The sequence below is a fragment of the Anarhichas minor genome, unplaced genomic scaffold, assembly GCF_050575085.1.
Source record: "Anarhichas minor isolate MPS153535 unplaced genomic scaffold, ASM5057508v1 ptg000017l, whole genome shotgun sequence".
NCBI lineage: Eukaryota > Metazoa > Chordata > Actinopteri > Perciformes > Anarhichadidae > Anarhichas > Anarhichas minor.
Window position 1 is genome coordinate 8,540,799 of NW_027466463.1, and position 22,445 is coordinate 8,563,243.

General features: G+C 45.3%; 1 protein-coding gene across 12 annotated transcripts in view; it reads right to left on the bottom strand.

Moving 5' to 3' along the window:
• Positions 1 to 444: 444 nt before the first annotated feature.
• mrtfab (myocardin related transcription factor Ab) overlaps positions 445 to 22,445 on the bottom strand; it is a 36,191-nt gene continuing 14,190 nt past the window's right edge. For 4 of the 12 annotated variants that reach the window (XM_076093263.1, XM_076093265.1, XM_076093264.1 and 1 more), the window contains 17 exons: positions 14,985 to 15,050; positions 10,544 to 10,599; positions 9,827 to 9,902; positions 9,292 to 9,459; positions 8,338 to 8,492; positions 8,020 to 8,160; positions 7,768 to 7,839; positions 7,049 to 7,233; positions 6,493 to 6,664; positions 5,975 to 6,358; positions 4,826 to 5,830; positions 4,472 to 4,678; positions 4,296 to 4,376; positions 3,647 to 3,787; positions 3,421 to 3,513; positions 2,031 to 2,094; positions 445 to 1,946 (listed from right to left, as the gene is read on the bottom strand). In XM_076093263.1, the coding sequence (XP_075949378.1) occupies positions 1,396 to 1,946; positions 2,031 to 2,094; positions 3,421 to 3,513; positions 3,647 to 3,787; positions 4,296 to 4,376; positions 4,472 to 4,678; positions 4,826 to 5,830; positions 5,975 to 6,358; positions 6,493 to 6,664; positions 7,049 to 7,233; positions 7,768 to 7,839; positions 8,020 to 8,160; positions 8,338 to 8,492; positions 9,292 to 9,459; positions 9,827 to 9,902; positions 10,544 to 10,599; positions 14,985 to 15,050 (3,617 nt within the window). In that variant the 3' untranslated portion in view covers positions 445 to 1,395. Of the gene's footprint in view, positions 1,947 to 2,030; positions 2,095 to 3,420; positions 3,514 to 3,646; positions 3,788 to 4,295; positions 4,377 to 4,471; positions 4,679 to 4,825; positions 5,831 to 5,974; positions 6,359 to 6,492; positions 6,665 to 7,048; positions 7,234 to 7,767; positions 7,840 to 8,019; positions 8,161 to 8,337; positions 8,493 to 9,291; positions 9,460 to 9,826; positions 9,903 to 10,543; positions 10,600 to 14,984; positions 15,051 to 19,298; positions 20,046 to 22,445 lie in introns of those variants that run through there. The other 8 variants (XM_076093262.1, XM_076093259.1, XM_076093266.1 and 5 more) reach the window with 8 other exon arrangements.

Genomic DNA, 22,445 nt, shown 5'->3' on the forward strand with positions numbered 1-22,445 from the left:
TACTTTTTTCCCCACGAACTATACTATGACTTAAAAAAAAAAAAAAAAAAAAAGTCATAGTATAGTACTAGTATCGTACTGACAACCTGAAAACATAATGCACAAAAAGGGTAAATTAACTTATGTCAACTGTCAATTATCTGCCCATCTGTTTATTTGCATTTTTTATGAGCATAATTAAAAAAACAAGCATCCACCATGCTGGCATCCAGATGGCTTGTAAATGTTGGTTCAATACAGCAGGATTCTTTACAACGGCTCTCTCTTGTGGTCACAAGGATTACTGGACCATAAAGTCAGCAGGTCACTAAAGATACAAGGAAGTAATGAATAAAGCTCAGATGTAGTTCTTTGTGAACTAACTGGCTTTTTACTCATATGGGACACTTTGTTTTCTATGTGTTCATCTGCTGTGAAAACGTAAAAGAAAAACAGACACATCCATTGTGATTTTATAATATATTTATTTTTTTTAAACTTTTTTTTCTTTAGAAAAAATGACGAGGTCCAAGTGTTTTGGAAGCCCTGCCTCACCCTATGTTCCCCAGCTGGCTAGCTCCACTCTTAAAGCAACCAGCAAAGAAAAATAGTCATATGGACGATCGATAATATACACCCCATATACAGCAATACATAGTGGTCTACCATAATGTTACCAATAATACGCAACCTCCTATGAGGCTTCAATTCAAACTGTTGCCACTGATATGGTTCATTTCAAAAGCAACTGACAACTATACATGACGGTTGTGATTTTTGAGAAGTGAGGATGGGTTTCAGGTTGAGTGAGGTGAGTCGGTCACACTTTAGCTGATTAACACATGGTGGCTTTCACTCAGAAAGCATTATGACTCGGCTGTTGACCTGTTGACACCCCCCCTTTAAACCAATCAGATTCAGCATAAGTGCAAAGTTTAGGAGGCACTGACACACTCTGCTATGTGGAGGAGCCCGGGTAAACGTCGGCCCCTCCTCAGCGCTACTCTGTCAAACCGTTTCCAAGGGTTGAAATGTTGCATTACAGAGACCTCTCTTTAATCTGGTAACAATGCAGGTCGAGACACAGGAAATGGGATTTTATCAGCTTGGATGTGAACAGTCTGCTGTATGGATCCCCATAGAATTACATTTCAAAAAGTCCACTTCAGTTCTACCAAGTTCAAGTCCTTCCTCTGAATTTAACTTCTATGTTTCTCTCGTATTTCGCCTCATCCTGCATAAGGTAACAGCCAGTGTAAGACAGGGCAAACTGTGTAAAAGTGTGTGTTTGCATGTGCCAGTGACCCCCCCTCCCGCAGTGGTAGAGACAGCATAGAAAATATTTCTACATGTGCGTGAAATAAAGACGCCGCCTGTGCACAGTGTGAGCGGGTGCGTGTCCAGGGCAGTGCGGGGCTACAGACACGACTCCCAGTGCAGCTGCAGGTCCGTGCTGTCTAGAAAATCGGCCGAGAAGACGCTCGGCGGAGTGTGCGGCACCAGCGGGGCCAGGCTCGTTCCCCCGTCTCCGTCGCCAGCTCCCCCTCCTCCTCCCCCTCCGCTGCCCCCACTCCCACCGCCGGCACTCCCCACCATGGAAATATCCAGCCAGTCCATGCTGTCCAGGGTGGGGTCGCCAAAATCCAGCCCCGTGGAGTGGGGGGAGAAGCCGAGGTCGGACGTGTCCATGGGGGTGGAAGGGTGGTCCAGGATGCTGGGCGTGCTCAGCATTTGGCTGTGAAGGTCGTCGATCAGCGTCAGGTCGGCGCCCGTGGTGCTCTCCAGGAAGTCCTCCAGGCGTCCGCTGCCCGTGCAGGGCTCTCCCACAGAAGGCTGAGGGGAGATGAGAGGGTCTGTAGGGGTGGGAGGGGAGAGGTGGAGGGGAGATGGGGGAGAGGATGGGGAGGGTGGGTCAGAGTGGAGTGCTGCGAGGGAAGGGTCCGGGTTGGCCTTAAAGCCGGGGATTTCTGAAGAAGAAAACATGTCTTTAGTAAAAGAGGAAACAGACTTGTTGCATTTCTCTCATTAATGTTGGTAACAGAGTTTATTACCTCCACTCTTGAGCAGGATGTCAAACAGGTCGTCCATTTGCTGACTGTTGACGCCGTTCTCCTGCTAACAGAGACGATTCTTTTTTCAGTCAGCCGCCAATCACACATGTAAACACAGCACCACTGGCTTCTCCACAACAGACAAACATGCACTAAAACACACACTTGGTTAGTTTTCTGTTCATATTGTTTTCTTCGTCAAACACACGTCTCCTCTCGGTTTCGTTTAGTAGCTGAAGTCCCTGTTGTACTAGAGAGCATTTATACTTTTGTTCGTTTACAGTTTCTGTGTGGACTTAACAATAGTTGTGCGAAACAAAATAAGCATCGTGTCCATCGTCCTGAAAGCCGCTAACCGTGACTTTAGACGTCTGCTCCGTAGGGCTGATAACGCCGCTGGACACGCCTCTCGCTAATCGCTCCAATAACAGCTGCTTCCTCCGCATGTGGGCAGTAGTAGCATTAGTAAATGCTAAATTTAACTGCATAACAGCTGCTAGCAGAGACAACAAGGTTATCCATGTTGAAACGAATCACTGGTAGACCTGGCTGTTTGTTTTCTTCCGGAAAACTGCTCCGTTTTCGGTGCTCTAAACCTCCGGATCAGTGTGGACGCTCAGCGGAAAAGTAGCAAAACATGTGTTTTAAATGGAAAAGTAGTAGTGTGGCTGTAGGGCTAGAGCTGCTGCTCTGCTAACAATATTAAATACATTTGTTGGCTAAAGAAATATACATATAAAAATGTATGTAAATGTCACCTTTTTTAATGTGATAAAATGTACTAAAGTTAATATGCAGTGAAAGACGTTGTATTCAATCTGGCAGAACCCGTTTGGGAACCACTGATCTAAAAGGTTAAAAATAACATCTGTTTCACTTCTGTTGTGTGGTTTTATGTTGATATATAGCTGCAAATGAAACTAAAACAGAATCTACAGCAAAGAGACATGCTTTATGAAGTCTCGACAGACCGGAACACAATGTGTTGTGGTTTGATTCTCACTTTCTCATTACTTGAAACACTTGACTGACCACCAGTCACCTTTCCTACCTGCTGATGTCCCGCATCTGAATGCAAGTTTACAACCACTCTCAGAATACATAGACGCGTTTCCCATAATGCTTCCAAATCCATTCCTGTAGAACCCTAAACGTTAGAGGACTTTCCTTTAAGTCAGACACGAATGGAAAACCTATTCAGTCGAGCACAATCACACAGTGAATCCCACCACTCCCAACACTCAGCCCAAAAACATCCCAACTGCCTTGAGTTCAGTAACACGAGCACACAGCTCAGTGTGAGAAGCCGAGAGACAGGAAATGGAGGGACAGACGGAGACAGAAAAGCACTAAAAGACAGATGGAAAGAAAGACGTGCTGGAAGACATACTTTGGAGCGTTGAGTAGGAAGGGAGGTGTTGGGTTTGGGAGAGGGAGGGGTGAACAGTGTGTGCCGGTCATAAGGCGGACACACCTCCTCTCTCTGCAAGGATGAAGTGATGAAAAGATAAAAGCAAGAAACAAGGAGAAAAGGTTAATGAAGCTCCCAACGCGCCCGATCAGAAGAGAGGACGTGACGACTGGAACTACGGGAGCGAAAGAGTGGGTTGTGTTACCTTAAGTGATGAGATTAGGCTGCTTTGGCTTTCACTGTCTGACATGTCTTCAAAGAACGGCTGCAGACTGGGCGGAGCAGTGACCGCCAGGCTGGGTTGAGGTACGCCATCGGTGTCCAGGTGCAGCCCGGCCTTCTGTCCCTGAGTGGAGAGAGGGACGCAGACGTATTTAGTACGCACAACAGCAGAAACCAATATGTTGAATACTAAGCTGTGATTGGCTAGTGTCGTTTGAGTAACAGACTGCTGGTTCACATTTGATTGTGATGATTTTAAACTGTGTTAGTGGTGCCACCTTGTGGCAGGAAGACGTTACTGCTTGGCAGATGCAGACAGTCGTGCTTCACTACAGTATGACAAAGAAGCTGGGGATAACAATAACAGCTGCGTACATTTTTTAGACAATTTCCTCAGTTATGAATGGCGTTTGTAATACCCCGTTCTCAAACTTTGAATTGATTCATCAATGTATATTATATGTGTACATATATCTGTGTATACTAAGTATAAAGCACTTTACAGAGGAGGCATTCAAAAATCAAGTAAAAGCGAGGGAAGAATCAAAAAAATGTAAAACATAAATGTGTTTTCTCTATACGAATAAATATAAATGAGATAAATAATGATTAATAATGAGTCTATATTGTACCTTTTTGATTGGCTCGGCCTCTGGTGGCTCCTTTGATTGGCTGTCGGCGCTGGGGAGTTTACTTGGAGTTGACTGCAACCTCTAAAAGAAGACGAGAAGTGAAAGTCGGAGATAAATATTACGTCACACATCATTAACCCTGTGCAGTCCGCCAACGAATAGCCGATTCACCGTACCTGCAGTGTGATGCGCCCGTTGGCTTTGGCCAATGAGGACACTCCGTTCTGTCCGTCTGTGGTGTGACTGGTGAGAGCGATCAGGTAGTGGTTGCCGTTGCTGTCGGTGACCAGTGTCGGTGTGCCATTTGCCTTGAGGAGGTCTAACGAAAGAGCCTGAGTTTGGATCTGAGTGCCGTTCTGCTGGTTGATGAAGACTGGGGTCACCTGGAAATGGAATCCAAACAGCGTGTTCACACCTGGGATTTTTTTCTATTTAAAACTTATATTCACATAAATGAAAACGTCCACATATTAGCTACCACCTCAAAGGGTTGATGATGTTTTCGTTATAGAGAGCTGCTTGGACATTACCTGTTGGCTGGTGACAGCTGCCGTTTGTTGTCTCTCCTGCTGCCGCTGCTGAGCCCTCAGCTGCTTCCTCTGCTGGGTTTGGCTCACTGCAGGCCTCTGGATCTGCACCTGAACTTGCTTCAGCTGAACCTGGTTCTTCTGATGGCTTTGTTGAACTGGCCCTTGAGTCTCTTTGAGCTGGTTCTGCTGCGCCAGCCTCTGTTGGCTGAGTTTCTGCTGTGCTAACTTCTGCTGTGCTAACTTCTGCTGTGCCTGGAGCTGTTTCTGTTGGGTTTGCTGTATGATAAGTTGCTGCAGCTGCTGCTGCTGATGGAGCAGGATTTGGGCTTCTTTCTTCTGCTGCTGTAGTTTCTGAGGGTTCGACATAGCGTCTGCCACTTTCTGCAGTTGCTCCTGGCTCTGCTGCTGTTTGAGCTGCAGCGTCTGTTTCTGATGCTCGGCTTGTTGGATCTGCAGCCGATGAATCTGCTGCAGCCTGAGTAGAGTCTCCTGGGAGCACTGCATCGGCTGCGCTGCTTTCTTTGCCTGGAGCGCCTCCGTTACTCCCTCCATTCCCTCCTCAGGCTCCACCTCCTTCTTCACCTTCACCACGATGCCGTTGGGGAGAGTGGGGGGCTGAATGGCGGAGGCTTTTATCAAAGTTTGAGGTTTAACCTCTGAAGTCCTGCTCTTCTCACTTTCTTCCCTCTTCAACACTATTCCGGCCGTCACCTTGCCCTGCTCCAGCTGGCACCTGAGGGTCTCCACCAGCCTCTGCTTCTGCCTCAGCATCCTGGTCAACTCCTCGATCCGTTTGTCCTTCTCATGGAGCATCTGGTCCTTGTCCAAACAGGACGTGTCCATGGCTACTCCAGACAGGGGCTCTAAAGGCTGACATGAGGCGGGTGAAGGCCTGGAGAGGCTGCATGAGCTCTGCATCTCCTCTTTCACCCTGGAGAGCGGAGAGATGTTTGACGGGTGCTGAGGAGAATGTTGCAGGGTGAGCTGGGTCAGGGGAGAGCTCACCTGAAGGACGACGAACCAAGAAGAGAATGTCAGGGAAACGTTTCAAGGAAGACGTTCAAATATTTGCCAGTTTTCTTAACAAAAAGAAAACTGGCAAATATGTCAACCAATAAACAGGCTACTTGTTTTACATCTAGGTCTCACCATCTCTCCAAACATGTCTCCATTACAGCTCGTCTCATCTGGACTCATCCCGGCCAATGACCTCTCGGAGGGAGTAGGTGACATCGGAGGGCTGGAGCTGGTGCTGCCGAATCGCATGACCCGCCCCGGAATCACCTGAGGCAATGATGACAAATCTAACTTAAACCCACCCTCTCCCAATTGGTGGTCAGGGGTGGTAGTTGTGGTCGGAGAGGATGTGATGGGGCCAGCAGCTGAGATGGCGCCCTGCGGTTTACCATTTTTGGACACCGCTGTGGTGCCACCATTTTGCTCCTGGTAGTTGCGGAGCCTCTCGATAAGATCGTTCTTAGTGCCCGAGACGGTCAAACCACGCAATTTCAGTTCCTGCTTTAACTCGGCGACCTGGAGGATGAGAAAGCAGACCAGTACCTCACTTAGTAGGCTTTGACTCAGAGGGAAAGAGAACAGAATAACTCACACGTAAGAGACCAGTGGAGCATCATTTCTGGCTGGGTAAAGCTGTGTGTTTAACTTACTTTGAACTCATCCAGGTTGGCGGGCAGAGTGCTCGGTCTGGCTCCTCCCAATGCAGTTTGGCTCTGACGGGCAGTCCCGCTTTGATTGGAGGGGTTGGGGGTGGTCGTGGTGGGAACACTTCGGGAGGGAGAAGGGCCAGAGTTGGTTGTAGGATGCTGCTCGGTTGGTGGCCTGAGAGGAGGCAGAAAACGGTAAAGTATGAATTTCGCTTGTTCTTCTTGAACAAAGCAGGGAACGTTGTGACTGAGGCCAAAGTGCAATGGTGGAAAATAGGAAATATATTGATTGATCATTTTTTTAAATGACATACAGAACTTTAGAGTTTAAGTTCCAGGTTCTATCGTGTCGAACAGACACCACTAACGTGGAAGGAACAGACACCAGCAGCAGACAGTAATAATGAAACCTGCCTGCCAGCTGTGCTGTAAAGTGAACTACCAGGTTTACTGCTTTAATTTGAGAAATAAAAAAGGAGAGTGGCAAACTAGATGACTCTTTGAATGAGTCAGTCAGTCATCCTCACTTCCACGCCGCACCGTCATGCTTGCCACTCACTTGGGAGGGGCGGGCAGGATGGTGTGGTAGTTATAGTGCTGCTGTTGCTGGTTGAGGATCTGCAGCTGCAGGAAAAGCTGTTGCTGGTGGAGGAGCTTCGCATAGGATGAGTCCATGTGGGGCGGACGCTCTTTATCTGCCTTCTGGTCTGGAGGGATGTACTGGTGGTACTTCAGCTTCTTCACCTACACCGAGGAGACGAAAGGGTTCAGAGGCAACTCAACTCTTTAAAACTTTTACTTAATACTTAAACTATTAGATATCATCAGTGTGTGACACTCGTCCTGCTTCGTCTCGGTCTAAATCATTCACTGACTGCTGACATTCAAAAGAACATCTTGAAATCTCTGAATAAAACGTGTGCATTCAGTGCATGTAGGCGGAACGATCAACAGTTACAAACATAACTACCGTCAAAGAGCAATTATTTCCAGATCAGAAAAAAACACAAAGTCTGCATTCTGGTGTATTGAGGGTATAGCAGGATGCTCTACTACGATGGATTTCTCCTCTTATGATTGTTAAATGTCAAAACGTTGAGCCGAGAGAGAAGCCCTGGATCTCTCCTCTGAGAGAACAAAGCCACAGGGAGAGCCCATTGATGGACTAGATGAGTGATAAACACCGTGGTTAAATCTGACAAGCACAATCTTTTGTACTCGATCAAGCCGTAACTCCTGCATCAGTTCACATGAAAACGAAACAAAGAGCTTGCTGACCTTGGGTTTGCTGTCCTTTGGTTTCTTAGGTCTCTGTGAGGGACGGTCTGAACTCGTCTTAGTCTGAGACTGCTGACACAAAAGCGTGAGAAACGGGGTCGGGGGAGGAGGAAGTAAAGAAAATGAAGAGATCGGGGAGAGTTAGCCAGTTATAGCTGCTCCACAAATAGAGATTAAGGCCAGAGTTATTCACAAGTCATCACATTGGCAGGATGTTGAACTTGAAACAGGAATAACCTGCATTACCCGCACCTTGACATGTCCAGTAGAGGAGCGGGAGCTTGCTAGGATCACCATCGTTCCATTTTTCACTCTTGGGAATTGGGAGAAGTCGGACCCATTCACCTGGGGAGGAGGTGGTGGAGGAGGAGGTGGAGGGCACTGTGTGATGAACTGAGGAGATATTACTCTGGTTAATATAGCGATCGAGTTTATCATAACCCGCTTTGTTTGATGACCGACGATGGCAAGTTCATCAAACTGAAATTCTCTTTGTTTGAATTACTTCAAGTTTGAGCGATCAGCTTTTGATTCTCTTGATTTGATTGAAATGACATCCCGCAATGGTACCTGTGTGGGGGACATGTCCCCGTTCTGGGTGAGCACGTCAGAAGGGGACAGCTGAGGGACGGCACTCAGGGGAGAGTCGTGATTGGTCAGCTGGTCTGGTGACAGAGCATCGCTGCTGTCGTCGTCTAGAGACGAGCTCTCTCCCTTCTGAGAATCTATGACGGAGAGCAAAATATTTTCAGAGTCAGTGAAACAAGGTAATCATGGGAGCTCACGGTGGTTTATTATACATTTCTGTGGCCAGTAAATTAGTGAAAACGGTGTATGAACGGTGTCCAGAGGGCAAAACCTATTCAATTCCTGGCTCCCTCACAATGTGTTCACAGTCAAACACAGTCATCGCTGTTCATCAGATTGCTAAGCAGCGATGACTCATTTTAGAGAAGTTATACAACACTCGATATCGCACGTTTCAAAACAGGACTATGTCCAAACACAGTTATTGTGTCATTTCTGTAACAGAGTTGTTAGTCAAAGGTTGTGTGGTTTAGTTTGAATCCATCCAGTGGGATGATGCCACCTGTAATTACAAAGAAGTGTGTGTGTGTGTTTGTACATCACCCTTAAAACACTGCATTACATATATAAGTGTGTGTAGATACCTGGATGTTGTAATTACACAGCTGAAGGTGTGTTCAGAGGCAACGTAATTTAGATTTTAGAGGTGGTGCAAGTGCACACAAAGTCAGCGGTAAAACAGCAACTCAACAATAGAGGCGAACATGTCGGTATTGATTGTTCAGACTCAGATCTGTAGCAGGTGGACTGTATGTTTCAGTAATGTGGATGCATTGTATTATGCTTGAATGTGTTTATACTGTCTGTATGGTTATTGATGGCTCCTTAGTGTTTATCTGTGGGACTGTATTGTGTGTTAATGAAGCGATGAGTGACTGAATGAATGACTTGAATTAAATGGGTGCATTTTTTGGAGACGTGTGTGCGTGTAGTTACCCAGCGGTGAGTTCGGGCAGTCGACAGACAGGATGTTCTTGTGAACCAGTTCGATGGGGCCCGGTCTGTGGGAGAGCTTGTCGTTGAGGTCGTCGGCCAGCCGCGCTCGCTTCAGCTGCAGCTGCTTGGCCTGCAGGGACGGCTCTGCCGACGTCTCTGTGCAGGACACAGCAGAACAATATGCGTGCAAATTTATTCATAGAGTGATTCATTTTCATCGGCAAGATGCTACCAGGTACATGCTATGTAAACACAAGAGGCATACAGGCATTTTGTTCCTTTATGTATTTTTGAGCAGATCTATGAAGACAGGAAGTCAAATTCTAAGAAATTACAGTTTTTAGAAATTCAGAACATACAAAAAATAAGTATAAAATAAAATATAATAGGAACTATAAATGAAACGTATCGCATGGAATTGGTTCCGTTTTGTTTACCGTATGCTTCCTTTTTCATACAGTTTCATGTCCCCCCCCCCCCCCTCAACTTAAACCTTCACTAAGAGAATTCTTCTAAGATCTACATAAAAACTCACCCTCCAGAATGTGCATCCTGACCAGCTCAGAGCGCTCAGGACGACTCCGGATCTTTCTCTTCAGATAGTCCTCGGTCTGGGGAAAACACATTGTGGGCGGGTGGCAGACGTAAGACGTAAGAGGATCACAACCAAAAGGAGGAGAGACAGTGAAGAGAGCGGTGGAAGACGAAGAAGAACGAGGAGGACAGGAGAGAGGCGACACATAGCTGGAATGCCACAAGACCTTAACGAACACTGCAATGAACTGCTGCTGATATGCGGATACATTATTTCCTCTTACACTGCCAATACTGTGACATCACTCTTGTTTGTGATGTTTCTGCATTTAGTTTAGTTTCGTTTCTTTTTGTCAGCAAAGATGGTTCTCGTTGCGAATACTAACTATGCTACAACTAAACGCAACCACAAAAGTCAACTTTGCATGATGGCATCTCCAGACGGCAGATAGAGATAGATCTGACCTTGGGTTATAAAAAAACAAACATGCTATTAATGCTGAGCAGCTGGTTTGTGCCGCTCTTTACCTAAAGAGTGCTACCGTACTACTTTTTGTATGGTACCTAAAGTTTTTCAAGTGTCAATAACGACAGTAGAATTCAATGACCAATATTGATTTGCCATTCATGCCGTTTACAGACACCGTGAAGGTTTTGCCCCGCAAAGCTTCAACAAAGCGAGTCCCCTGAGAAAGCTCACAGTACTTGAGACGCTCACCCTTGCTCGCTCCAGACTCCTCCGCTGCTCGTGAAAGGCTGCTGGGCTCTTCAGTGCTGCATGGAGAGAGAGAGAGAGAGAGGGATGGAGGGGAGATGAATGCAGCTCACAGGGACTCTGATGATAGACGTGTTGCTCCTTTTAGCAAGTGACAATGTGAGAACAGATACAGCCACAGAGGAAGACAGACTCAAAGCAGAAGTGGCTGCAAGACGCGACGGTCAGGAGGGCTATTCTAACCACACACTCTGATGACAGCTCAGTAGGCTGATGGGCCACTGCAGCAGGCGGTGTGTGCAGGACTGAAGCACAATTATCTGCAGTAAAAGCCTCCTGAGCAATCACAGAACATTGTACCTGCAATCAATTTCACACGCCTAAATGTAACCATACTGCCTTCTAGGGGGGCCCAGTTGGTGACCTTAGTCCATACAGTTGTTCCATGTATTCTTTCTTTTAGTTTGAACGGAGAAAAGAAGTTGTCACATTGAAAAGAGGCACTTTTTGATGTTTGGGTGAATCTCAAACCTCCAACACACATAACCTTAAAGCTAGCAAAACCTTTTGTGTGCCAAATACTCGCGCATATATTCTTTTTCATAAATCAGCACGAAAGACCTGCGTCATGATGCCGACTTTCATGGTGCATTTTGAGATTTGTAGATGAACGGCTTCTAAAACTCTATAAAAAGGTCAAGCGCCTGAGAGATGGACAGGAGCTGCGAGTTTGAGGGACATGAATTCTTGATGACTAATAGTCTGGAGTGGATTGTTAAAAAAGGAGCAAGGAGACGTAGGAGAGTGCGGAGTGATGGATCGACTGCTGCGCATAAAGAAAATCTACATTCATCACTGCACTCAGCCATGACTGTCTGCAATGTACCTAGTAGTCTATAGGTGGGAGCGTGGGCGTCTATGGGGTGTGTGTGTGTGTGAGTGGAAACACGTATTGACACCTATTAGTTATTTATTAGTTCATTTTTAGTTGTAATTAGTTTGCAATTTAATATCATAACTAGCTAAACTCAAAGGATTTTAACGAGTAAGACTTGTACAGCAAGAGCATCCAAACAGGCAAAAACAAAGATGCCAACTGTATTTGGGGAAGGATATTGGGAGGTCAATGGCAGTTGCTGTGATGCAACATGGCATTCATCGGATTGGTCAACAGCTGGTGAAATTGCCTGCCAATGGAGTGTGGACATTGTGGCTACAGTGGGGCGTCAACTGTACGCGTGCCACATATGACAGGGTGGGTGGCATCGCTCATGTCACAACTCCTGACGTTTGATGAAGACCTTTATACCAGTTGTGACACAACCAACGGTTAAGGTCACAACAGAACTGCAGACAAACTGATCAGCTGAGCCTGTAACTACCGTCTGCTGAAAGTCAACAATGCTTGCTCATGAAATAAGAGGTTGACTGATAGACGTTTGTCCATGAATCAGACTCGTATTGGCCTTTGGTCACCTTGTTCGCTGCAATGGAAAATGTGACATCATTTAAAAACAGAAACCTCGGGCAGCAACGAGCCGTAGAGTTTTCCCCACGACTGAACTGACAGAATTAATCCCTCTCATAACGGAGCTCTAATTGACACTTTATTCTGTTTCAGCAGCGAGAATGAAATGTAATTGAATGTCTGAACAGCTGGCCTTCATGACTGCCCAATCAATCACTATTTTATACTTTCACAGAAACAACATTAAAACACCATCTGTCTTGTGTATTTGGCTGTGCTGAAACACTGAAGAAGCAATAAGAGTCAAAGACAACAGAACAGAGACTCACACCAAAGAGCAGGACCAGTAACTGGACACGTTTCTCTATTTCTCTAATGAACTATTGATTCAACAACGCTCCTTACGAGATGCTGCTCTTAATGCACAATTTCAGAAAATGACCTTAACGTGCAAAGTGGAACTGAAATCCTTTGACAAAGACGAAGCTTTTTCAAATCAGTTTTCATTAACGGGAACACGACCTAGACACGGACCCCGCAATCTCTACAAAATATCTCGGGTGTTGAAGAAGAAACGGTCAACTTTCAAATGGTCAAATGTATCAGCCAGAAGCTCAGATATACTCAGGTTTCTTGTTGAATTACTACACCATGTGAAGAACACGAGTAACATGAGTATAATCTCCTGTACTCTCTTGTAACGCCCTGCTTCACATATTAACACAGTGCAACAACAGTAATTTAGGAGCATCACTGCAGCAAGTAGGAGTTCAAGTGCCTTGCTCAAGAAGAAGTGGTTACTGAGGGGAGGGAGGGTGGAAAGTTACTCATTCACACCACCTACATTTGCAAAACCAGTGTGAGGTTCTGATCCCACGGCAACAGTGACCCTTCGTCAGTTCCCAGCACTCTCCGTCTCCTCTAGAGCGTGGCAACACGGCCGTCAGCATATCATACACGACAGCTGAACAGCCAGCAATAGTGACAGCTGGAGAGGTTAGCGTAGCAGCTCAATAGCATCAGTTATATCACAACTGAAAAGTATTTTAAGAAGCGCAAAGAACGGCACTGAAAGCTTTTTTTTGATGGAAAAAGTATGTTTTTGCTCTTCTCTCCGACTGGCTTCAGCGAGAGTTTGATTGACAGATGGTTCATCCAATCACCTGCCAGGTGTTTTTTTTAAAGTGCCTGCCCCTTTTCAAAAACAGTTTACAAAGACGGCTTCTAAGATGGTTCTGTGTAACAAATCCTCTGGCGGGTCAAATTTTAAGGCCTGTTGCATAAAGTAGGAAACAGAAATTTAGTGTAAATGCTAAAAGGTCACGTGTGAGCCCCCATGCTGGCCACTCAAACAAGTACCTGGTCTGAGTGTCCACTCTGCTGTGTTCTTTCATGCCCAACCCATGCTATTAAATGCAAGCTGAGCCAGGTTAGCTATTTTAAGTGCACTGTTAGTAGACTGATACGTCGACTAATTAGTCCAGGGTTATATTACCACTAACCAACAGCAGTGGTGGAATACGACAGCTGAAATATAACAGCTGAAATACGTCTAACTTTTGAGGACGTGCAGCACTTTTTGGTTTCTCCACCGCAACGAGTGACACGGGATCCAGAAAAGAAATTGTTTTCAAGCACACCGGCCTTTTTTCATTTTTGGACATTTGCAAATAACCTCTCCATCTTCCCCTCTTCAGACTCACCTTGAATATTGAGTGTGTCGTGGGGCACGCTCCTCAGAGACGGAAGTGTAAGGTTGTGAACGCAGCCCTCGGGCTAGGCTCCTCCCCCCAATTAGTGCCAGCATTTATAAGGCACCTTTGGTCCTGGCCTCACTCCTTTCTGGCCCCTGTCCTGGTGCTGAGTGTCACACATATTCCTCCTCTTGTTGCTGTCTGACTGTACTTACCCCTTGTTGAGGTGGTAAGTAGTCACAATCTTAACTTGTATTATTTTGCAGCATGGTGTGCCCTTTTAATCTCTGTTCATCATTTGTAGGTTCACCTGCTGCTGTTTAGCTGCCTCCATTTTGCCTGTTTTGTCTGCTTGTTTTGCCTCCATTTTACTTGTTTTTCTTTTGTTCTGCATGTTTTGGTGGTTTTGATGATTTTCATTGAGTCCTTTAATAAATATTATGTTCATTTTACGAAACACGTCTCTGTCCAAATATCGGTAATGAATCTGTGCGCCCTTAAGGCCACGCTACAAGTGCATATTTAGTTTCTCTATCTGAACAGTCACCTCGTCAGGTTTCCTGCTTTCCTTTGGAGACCTAATACATACTGTATGAAGATGAATGATAAGCGTGTTTCTTTCTTATTAAATGTCTTGGTTTAAAAAAGCCTGGTACTTACTGCTCATAAATATGTTCAACACAGAAACAGAAGAAAATACAAAAAAAAGTATCTCTGCCTATTGTAATGTGCGGAACTCTGAAACAGGAAGTGGAGAGAGAAGAGGAAGCTGCTCCATTTGATAACAAATGTGACACATGCAGAACGCACACACTTGTACCATTAACACCTGTAAATAAGGGCAGACATTTTCAGCAAAAACCTGGATGCAACATCTCAACCTTCATAATATAGTGTTGACTGAAGAGACGCTGATGTCAACCCCACAAAGAAAAGACACAATTCAAACATATCCGGCCTAGCCGATGAGGATAATCAGGCAGCACATTTAGCTTGCGAAGCAATCGACCGAGTTTCTATCAAGCATCATAATATTAACACCCTCCACATGCTAAATGCAACAACTACGTTGCTGCACTACACACAACACTAAAGCTTTAGGGGAGTTTTTCAGTTGGAGGTTTTTCTGTGGTGTGTATAGAGCATGTGCATCCCTGCAGATGACCGTAGATGTAACACGATACCTTATGTATCTATACGTTAGCATGGAACTAGCAACTTTGAGCATACAATATGGACATTTGCAGAAAACGGAAAATTTGAACTCGGAGCTGAGACTTACGTGGCATGATCCCTTGGCTGACCAGCTCCTCTCTTGTACGTCTCTGCTGGAGTTTGAGCTGGAGGACTGCATGGAGACAGGAGAGGTGAGGGGGCAGAGAGAGGAGAAGAGAAGAGTCAGTGACAGCCGGCGAGAAGAAGAAACTGCAGCGATGGAGGTCTGAGCTCTTGACGCTTCCTTATCGTCTCTTATTGGCCACTGATCAGTCCGTCTGCTACGTTTACATACATAACCATGCACGGGAACCTAAATGCATTTGGACTGACATGAGGAGGACCTGCAGTCTCTGACACCACATTCATCCTCTCATTTCCCCCTTCTTTTGTGCTTTTTTTTTTTTTTTTTTTTAAAGCTTGGAGGCGGGTACAAGTAGGGTGTGAGCAGGCTTCTACTCACTTCCTGTATCTTGACTTTTCAAAAAAAAATATTTCTGTTTGCAGATGAAAATGAAAAAAACTATTATTAGAAGCAAGAAAAGCAAAAAAGATGAGAGAAACCAAAAAAGGAACCGTTAGAATGAAGACTGAAACAAGACCAGCCTCCATTAGAGTAGAGAAAGAAACATGATCGCAAAAACAGGAAGCGCTCGTTACATAACACGGAGAGTTTTAAGGAACACAGCGGTGGACAAAAGGAGTAGGACCATGTTTGACCTTCGGCGTACACAAAGTTTCAGTTGTTGTGCATTGTGTCGCCCCGTCCTTCTCATCTCGGTACCCTTTAAAGCTCATTCTAGCCTCACAATCCTATTTTTATGTTAAATTGGAAACAAATGATTAATGAACTAAAACGTATCTGCCGCTTCGAAGGTATACATCACAAAATCACTCAATTCTATATCCACCACTTTCCAGAATGTGTACCAATGTAACTCTGCCCTGATTACACCATTTGTATGCCAACAATCCAGAACAATGTGTGAAATGCAATGTTGATAGGGGCACACTGTTTCAAGAATTTTGGAAAAATGCACATGACGCATAATCACAAATAACTACAGCCAAACTACCACAACGTCCAAAACTGTGTATTCTTGGTATGTACGCTGAGATTCCAGATTCCATTTTAGATTACAATCATCATAAGCATCTATTGACCTGGTTTACTAAAATAAATCTATGATCATTTTATTATTGCTGTTATTTTCTATCTCATCTGTTTTATTTTTGGATAGCTTTGAGCAAAGATCGTGGACAGAGGGAGAAGGGGTGGGATGAGGGTGACGGATTTCTAGTAACAAAATGCCAATAAATATATTAATTTACACAAACAACAACAATTATATATGGACAGCTGCAACTGACAGTTTCACGACAACACAGTAAGAATTTAGGGAAGTGACCCTCCAGTCAGTCTCACAGAACACTAACTAACTACAGCTACAGGGTCACTGCCGACACTCGCTAGTGGTCCGGTGTTTGTCCTGAGGTCGGTAAGTAACTTCCACTGTGCGTCTTTGAAATAAATGTGTGACACACTTACTGTTCATATTGGTTTTAAGTTTACGGTGTGTCATAGAATCAGAGGATGGGATGAGTTTGTTATCATTCCAAATACTAGTTCCCCCCCCCCCCCCCCCCGACACAGACATTCAGCTTAGCTCCAGTCAGATGAGGCTCCTGTTTTATGTGTCCCAGCTGTCCCTGGTGAAGGGCTATGTGCGTATGAAGGGTAACACACCGGTGGGGTTGTGTCTGCTACACAAGCAGCACCTGTTCCTTCCCAACAAAGTGACATCATTCGTGCTCGCAGGCTAGCTAACCAGCTAGCCGTCCTGCATAGCTGCTGCTGAGTTAGCCCTCTGGTATGACAAACATTCCAGGCCTGGACAGAAACGCTATGCAAGTTCCATAAATTAACGTCAGAGCCTGTGCGACTAAATGTCATGCTCTGCCTCTGTTATACGTACAAGAGTGCATGCTCAACATGGTGAGGGACTAGAGACTCCCCTCCGCAAGCAATAACATGTCAGAGGTTTAAACACAGAGAGCTAAACACAGCCAGGCAAGTTCACGTATATGTCGGCAGCTAAGAGGTCATTTTCTTCTCCACAGCGGCAAACACACGGGCAAACGCTTAGGAGACTCAACGTGCTGCCTGAAACCGCACTCGCACACAAACAGACGCACAGGGACACACACGGCAGAGTGCAGGGTAGGATGCCGAAGCCACTTGGCACTTCCAGGGAAGAGGTTTATTCTGGGAAAGAGAATCTTACACTTTCCCTCTATCCCAGCCTCACATGCTCCTCTTCTTGTATTCTCTCACACAGACGGTCACAGGACACTCCGGTTAACTTATTTATTCTCTGCTGCACTCCCTCCTCTCTGTATTCCTCTTCTCTGGCAGGAGATAATGGCTTATGTCACCAGTTTATCGACCGAATGAATTGTTAGGTAGAGACAGTTTGTACATATAAAAAAAAAAAAAAAAAAAAAAAAGAAAGAAAGCATCAGCATCAGCCATAATTTTCCATAGTGGTTTGAAAAATGTGCAGAAGTCTCACAGTGACACCTCGTACATTCTAACCAAGGTGCCAAGTGTGAAATGCTGCAGTGGTGATAAAACCGCAGGCTGATGTGGGGCGTCAGCGAGGGAAGAGGTCAGCGAGGTAGAGCCAAGTTCTTGGTGCCCACACTGGGTGAAATAGTGGGCACGAGGGTGGAAACGTACATGATCCACACTACCACACACCCAGCTAGCGAACACGAGTCGCGATGACACTCCAAACACCAAAACACGACCAAACTTCACGCTTGGCATCGGCGTTGGAAAGCCTGTTAACGTTCTTCTGCGTGAGCTCATCGGTCGCACCGTCGCAGCGTGACTGCATCTGTTGAACGCAGTGGCTCACCACAGCAAATGTTTCACACATCAGTGAGAACGGAAAGAGGCTAGAGGGCAGGAACAATACAAGCTCAAGGCCATTCACACCTTGGAATCACTCCTACTGCCTTCGCAGGGCCGCACTGTTTAGAAGCCGGAGGGGCCGCGGTGAATATTACTAATATTACTTATCTTAGAGTTCAAGACGGACGAGTCAATTTCAGAGCTTTATGCAGTTTCTGTCACTCACACTTTCGCTAGACATGATGCGTGGCTCCTTTGAAGAATTTAGCAAAGGTTAGCAGTTAGCTAAAGCACCTGGAATAATAACCGACGGCTGTAGTGTCATGTCTGCAGTGACACTGCAACACGTCAGCTGGTTCTAAGGTGCTGTAGGGTGCTACGTGTCGATGCTTTTGAATTGGTTCCCCTCACTTTTCTCTTCAATCACTTGAGCCTCATAGGAATGTTTAGCTTCAGCTGTAGTCAGTCCTCTATGACTCTGAGCCTTGCTTGTTATGTTGGCTATAAACAAACTGAAGTTTATTTTACTGCTGCACCGACTGCAAACAATTCCAAATTAGGCTGTATTAGATATTATTTCACTGTTGGCTGTCTCGAGTTTTCCCTTTCAATGGAAAAATATGTTTTTGTCTCTCCCCTTGGACAGTATTTGTTTTCCTCTCCGTTTTTTATTTCAGAGATATTTCCAAACCACAAGCACAGAGGCGGTGAGTGCCACACCATCACATTTGATACAGCCTAAAATACACTACTGCAACTACTACTCAAACTGAAAAAAATAAAATAAAAGCAGCAACTTCCAATTTAGCTGAAAATTAGAGTTTACAAGTATGAAATATTAGTAGCTAGTTGGGTCATAACTTAAAGCAATGTTTATGTGCGTGGGTCCCTGTTTTGTTTGGTGAAGCCACATATATACGATCCCTCCTACGGTCTCACACTCTTCCACTGATATACACGTGGCCGTAATGTGCCAAGAAATGCATCAACGAGCCAGCAGAGGAATTAAAGTAGAAGACTGCTGGCATGTGAAATGGGCGCACGATGGAGGTTTCAAAATAAAAACTAAAAAAGGTTTTGCAAATGTTTTAGGGAGGAAGGAGCTGCATTCAACAGGTTCTTTAGGTCTCAAGGATGCACACAATGAGCTTTTGGGAATAAACATTAAAATCCACAGGGCACCTTTAAAACTGAAGTAATGTGCGATGTGACTTTAACATCACAGGCTCAGTCATTTACACACTTCCTAAATTTAACATAGTGGTGAAGTCTGTCAGTCTATTCAACAGGTTCATCAGAGAGAACATTCAACCACTTGTACTTCATTCCTTCCTACATGGGCCAGTTAACTAAGTTGCTTAACTTTAGAAAAGCCCCATAAACTATTTATGTGAAGCCATAAAGTCCTGATATGAACCTGTAGAATGAATCACATAAAACACAAATCGAATCGTCTCTACTGACTATGTGCAGGTCCGGATCGCCCACCTTCTTTCAGGCTGTGATAGACAAGTCTGTCATGGTCCATTATCAGTCCTGCCTTCTCCATGTCTTCTCCCATTGGAGGAGAGCCCGGGGGGGAGGGCTCAAAGGACAGGCAATGGTTGGTGTCCAGCATTGTCATTCAGAAAGGAGATAAATTATTTTGTAAACATTGAACTTCTCCTATAAAAGCGGTCCTCCTCCCAAGTGCTAAATGTTGGCTGCTTTGGCTGAAGAGGGGAGGAAAGAAGAGTCCTTGATGTGTCCTAACTGCAACAGCTGTCCCTTCAATTGGCTGTCCTCTCCTTCCCAGGGAAGGACGTGAATCAAATGCGTCGGATGACCCCCATACACGCCAAAGAAAATCTCCTCTTGAACCAAAACGTGAAGGAAAAATGCTGCTACCGCCTCTCCTCTTCTCTCCAAACGCCTCGCTCTTCTGTATCAGAGGAATCGATTGGTCCGTCTCAGACTCTCTCTCTTTCTCTTCTTCCTCCTGCTCTCTCCTTCCCTTGCAGTGGGAGCTGACGAGTCACGACAGCCCTGCTCTGCCCAGAGAGACGGGGAAAGAAATCCTCTGGGCGAGTCGTGGATGAAAAAAAACAAAAACAATAAGGGAGCAGAGGCGAGGGAACTGAAAAGAGGGCAGTGGCGGAGGACGAGAGGACGGCAGTGAGCGCGGCAGAGAGACTGCTCTGGTTGCAGCTCCTCCTGATTCTCTCACATACACACACACACACACACACACACACACACACAGGCAGGGAGTGCTGCCGATAAAGTTCTCCTGCTCAGCTGTTGCCATTCATTCACTGTTACAGACTGAGGGGGGGGGGGGGGGCTGCCACATGCAAACTCCTCCCTGTCAAACACATACACAGCATAGGGATCAATCACAGCACTACGAAGGAAAGAATCCGTTCTGATCACTTTCTAGACTACACAGGCTTGCTCTCAAAGATGGTGCCTCATTAAATCTATGAAGAGCTCATGTTGGCTGAGTGGAAACAGCACTAACTGTTTTCAGTGATGACCTCATCCAACATAATCGACCTTTGTCAGAGATACTTGGGTAAATCTGATACTGGGATGAATCACACACACAGTTATTGATTGATACCCAACCACCACTGCAATTTCGAAATGTTTTATTGCAACAGTCTGCCCTGGAGGAAAGGTGTCTCATTCAGACTGGGACACTAGGACACATTTTTTGAGAAGGAATGAGAAAAGCACCGGTGCGACCAGAGAATCAAAGCTAAAGCATCCTAATCCTGTCCCACGTCCCTGGTCGCACCCCCTCCCCCTCTCTGTTTTAAATAGCAAGGCCAGCTGGCCATAAGGGGGCTATATTCAGCTTGGTATCACCTGTGCACTCGCAGGGTAAGGTTACTTTGACACACACACACACACACACACACACACACACACACACACACACACACACACACACACACACACACACACACACACACACACACACACACACACACACACACACACACACACACACACACACACACACACACACACACACACACACACACACACACACACACACACACACACACACACACACTTTTAAAGCCGCATTGCCCCGGACTGAATCAATGTTTTATGAGCCGTGACACAAAAGGATACATTGCTTTCCTACCTTTCATTTCGCTATACATACAGCACAGAGAGGAGTCAACCTATTAATAAAACAAAAGGCCTGGGTATCAATATCAAATGTGAAAACTCAGCACATTATGCGACATCGTGGCTGACCGGTACAGAACACCTCCATCACACACATGACCGCAGTGCACCTGAAGACACAGACGACACCTTGAACAAACGGTGACTGCTATCTGCAATAACTGTCTGTTATGAGCGTATGATTAAAGTCCACCTGCTGTATGATTCAAAGTCTGGGCAGGAAACACAGAGATGACAACACACATACAGGGATTAGGATGTCGCCGCGTGGGTTGAGCCAATCCCAGCAACACACATGCACACTCTGATTTTGCGATTGAATCCGTGTTTTCTACATAACAAAACACACGGGGTCCTGATTCCCGTGGCAATATAAACATCATGAGAGGACAACAATTTACAGCTCAACAGGAACATGTACATTCTGTGTTGTTTGATAATTGTAACCTTGATCAGTGAGTGAAGCAGCAGTTTACAGGGGAGTTTTATGGTTTAGGGCTTAATGGTCATAGTGTGTGGGAAGTACAGTTATGTTCTTTCCCATGACTTGACCACACTGAAATCAGTACTTTGTGTGGATGGAGGACTAAGTAACTAGGAACTATTAGAGGACTAAGTAACTAGGAACTATTAGAGGACTAAGTAACTAGGAACTATTAGAGGACTAAGCAACTAGGAACTATTAGAGGACTAAGGAAGTTGGAACTATTAGAGGACTAAATAAGTAACTAGGAACTATTAGAGCCTACAGCCGTGCTAGCGGCTCTGTGTGACCGCACATAGCATTTAGCTCAAAGCCCAGCTGTGCCTAACACATGCTCGCAATGATAGTTCTAACTTGGTGATGTTTAGCATGTTTAGTCATCCTCTTGGCACCGTTATTAAATTATTTCAGTCGGAACCAAAGCGGTGAACCAACTGTACAACATTGGCATCTATAGAGCTGCTTGCGTGGCTGAAAACAGAACAAAGACTCTGAACTATTACGTATGACTGCCCGATTGCCTGGAGGTCTGCCATTTTGAAAATGTACTACTACTATGTGATGTTTTTTCAGCGTGCTGTTTGTGTTGAGTATTCTGGTCAGGACCATTACACTGGGCGGTTATGTTAACGTTTAGCAAGAGAAATTAGCTGTCATGGTTCTGGCTCTGGGAACATTCCAGTGAGGCTATTTGGCCTTGGACATCTTTATATGGGTCTGAAAAACATTTCTGGTAATGAAACAAAAAGAAAACACTGCAGGCAGGATATAATTACTGTTTGAATGTCTTGCAGAAATAGTGACTCAAAGACTTCCTGTGGATGTGTAAATGAACAGAAAACTCCCCCACAGCTCCCAGTCGGTCATTGCAACCTGGACCCCCGGGGGCATAAACATCGAAAACATTGGTGGTCTTCTGTTAAAATGACATCTAATCATGCTGC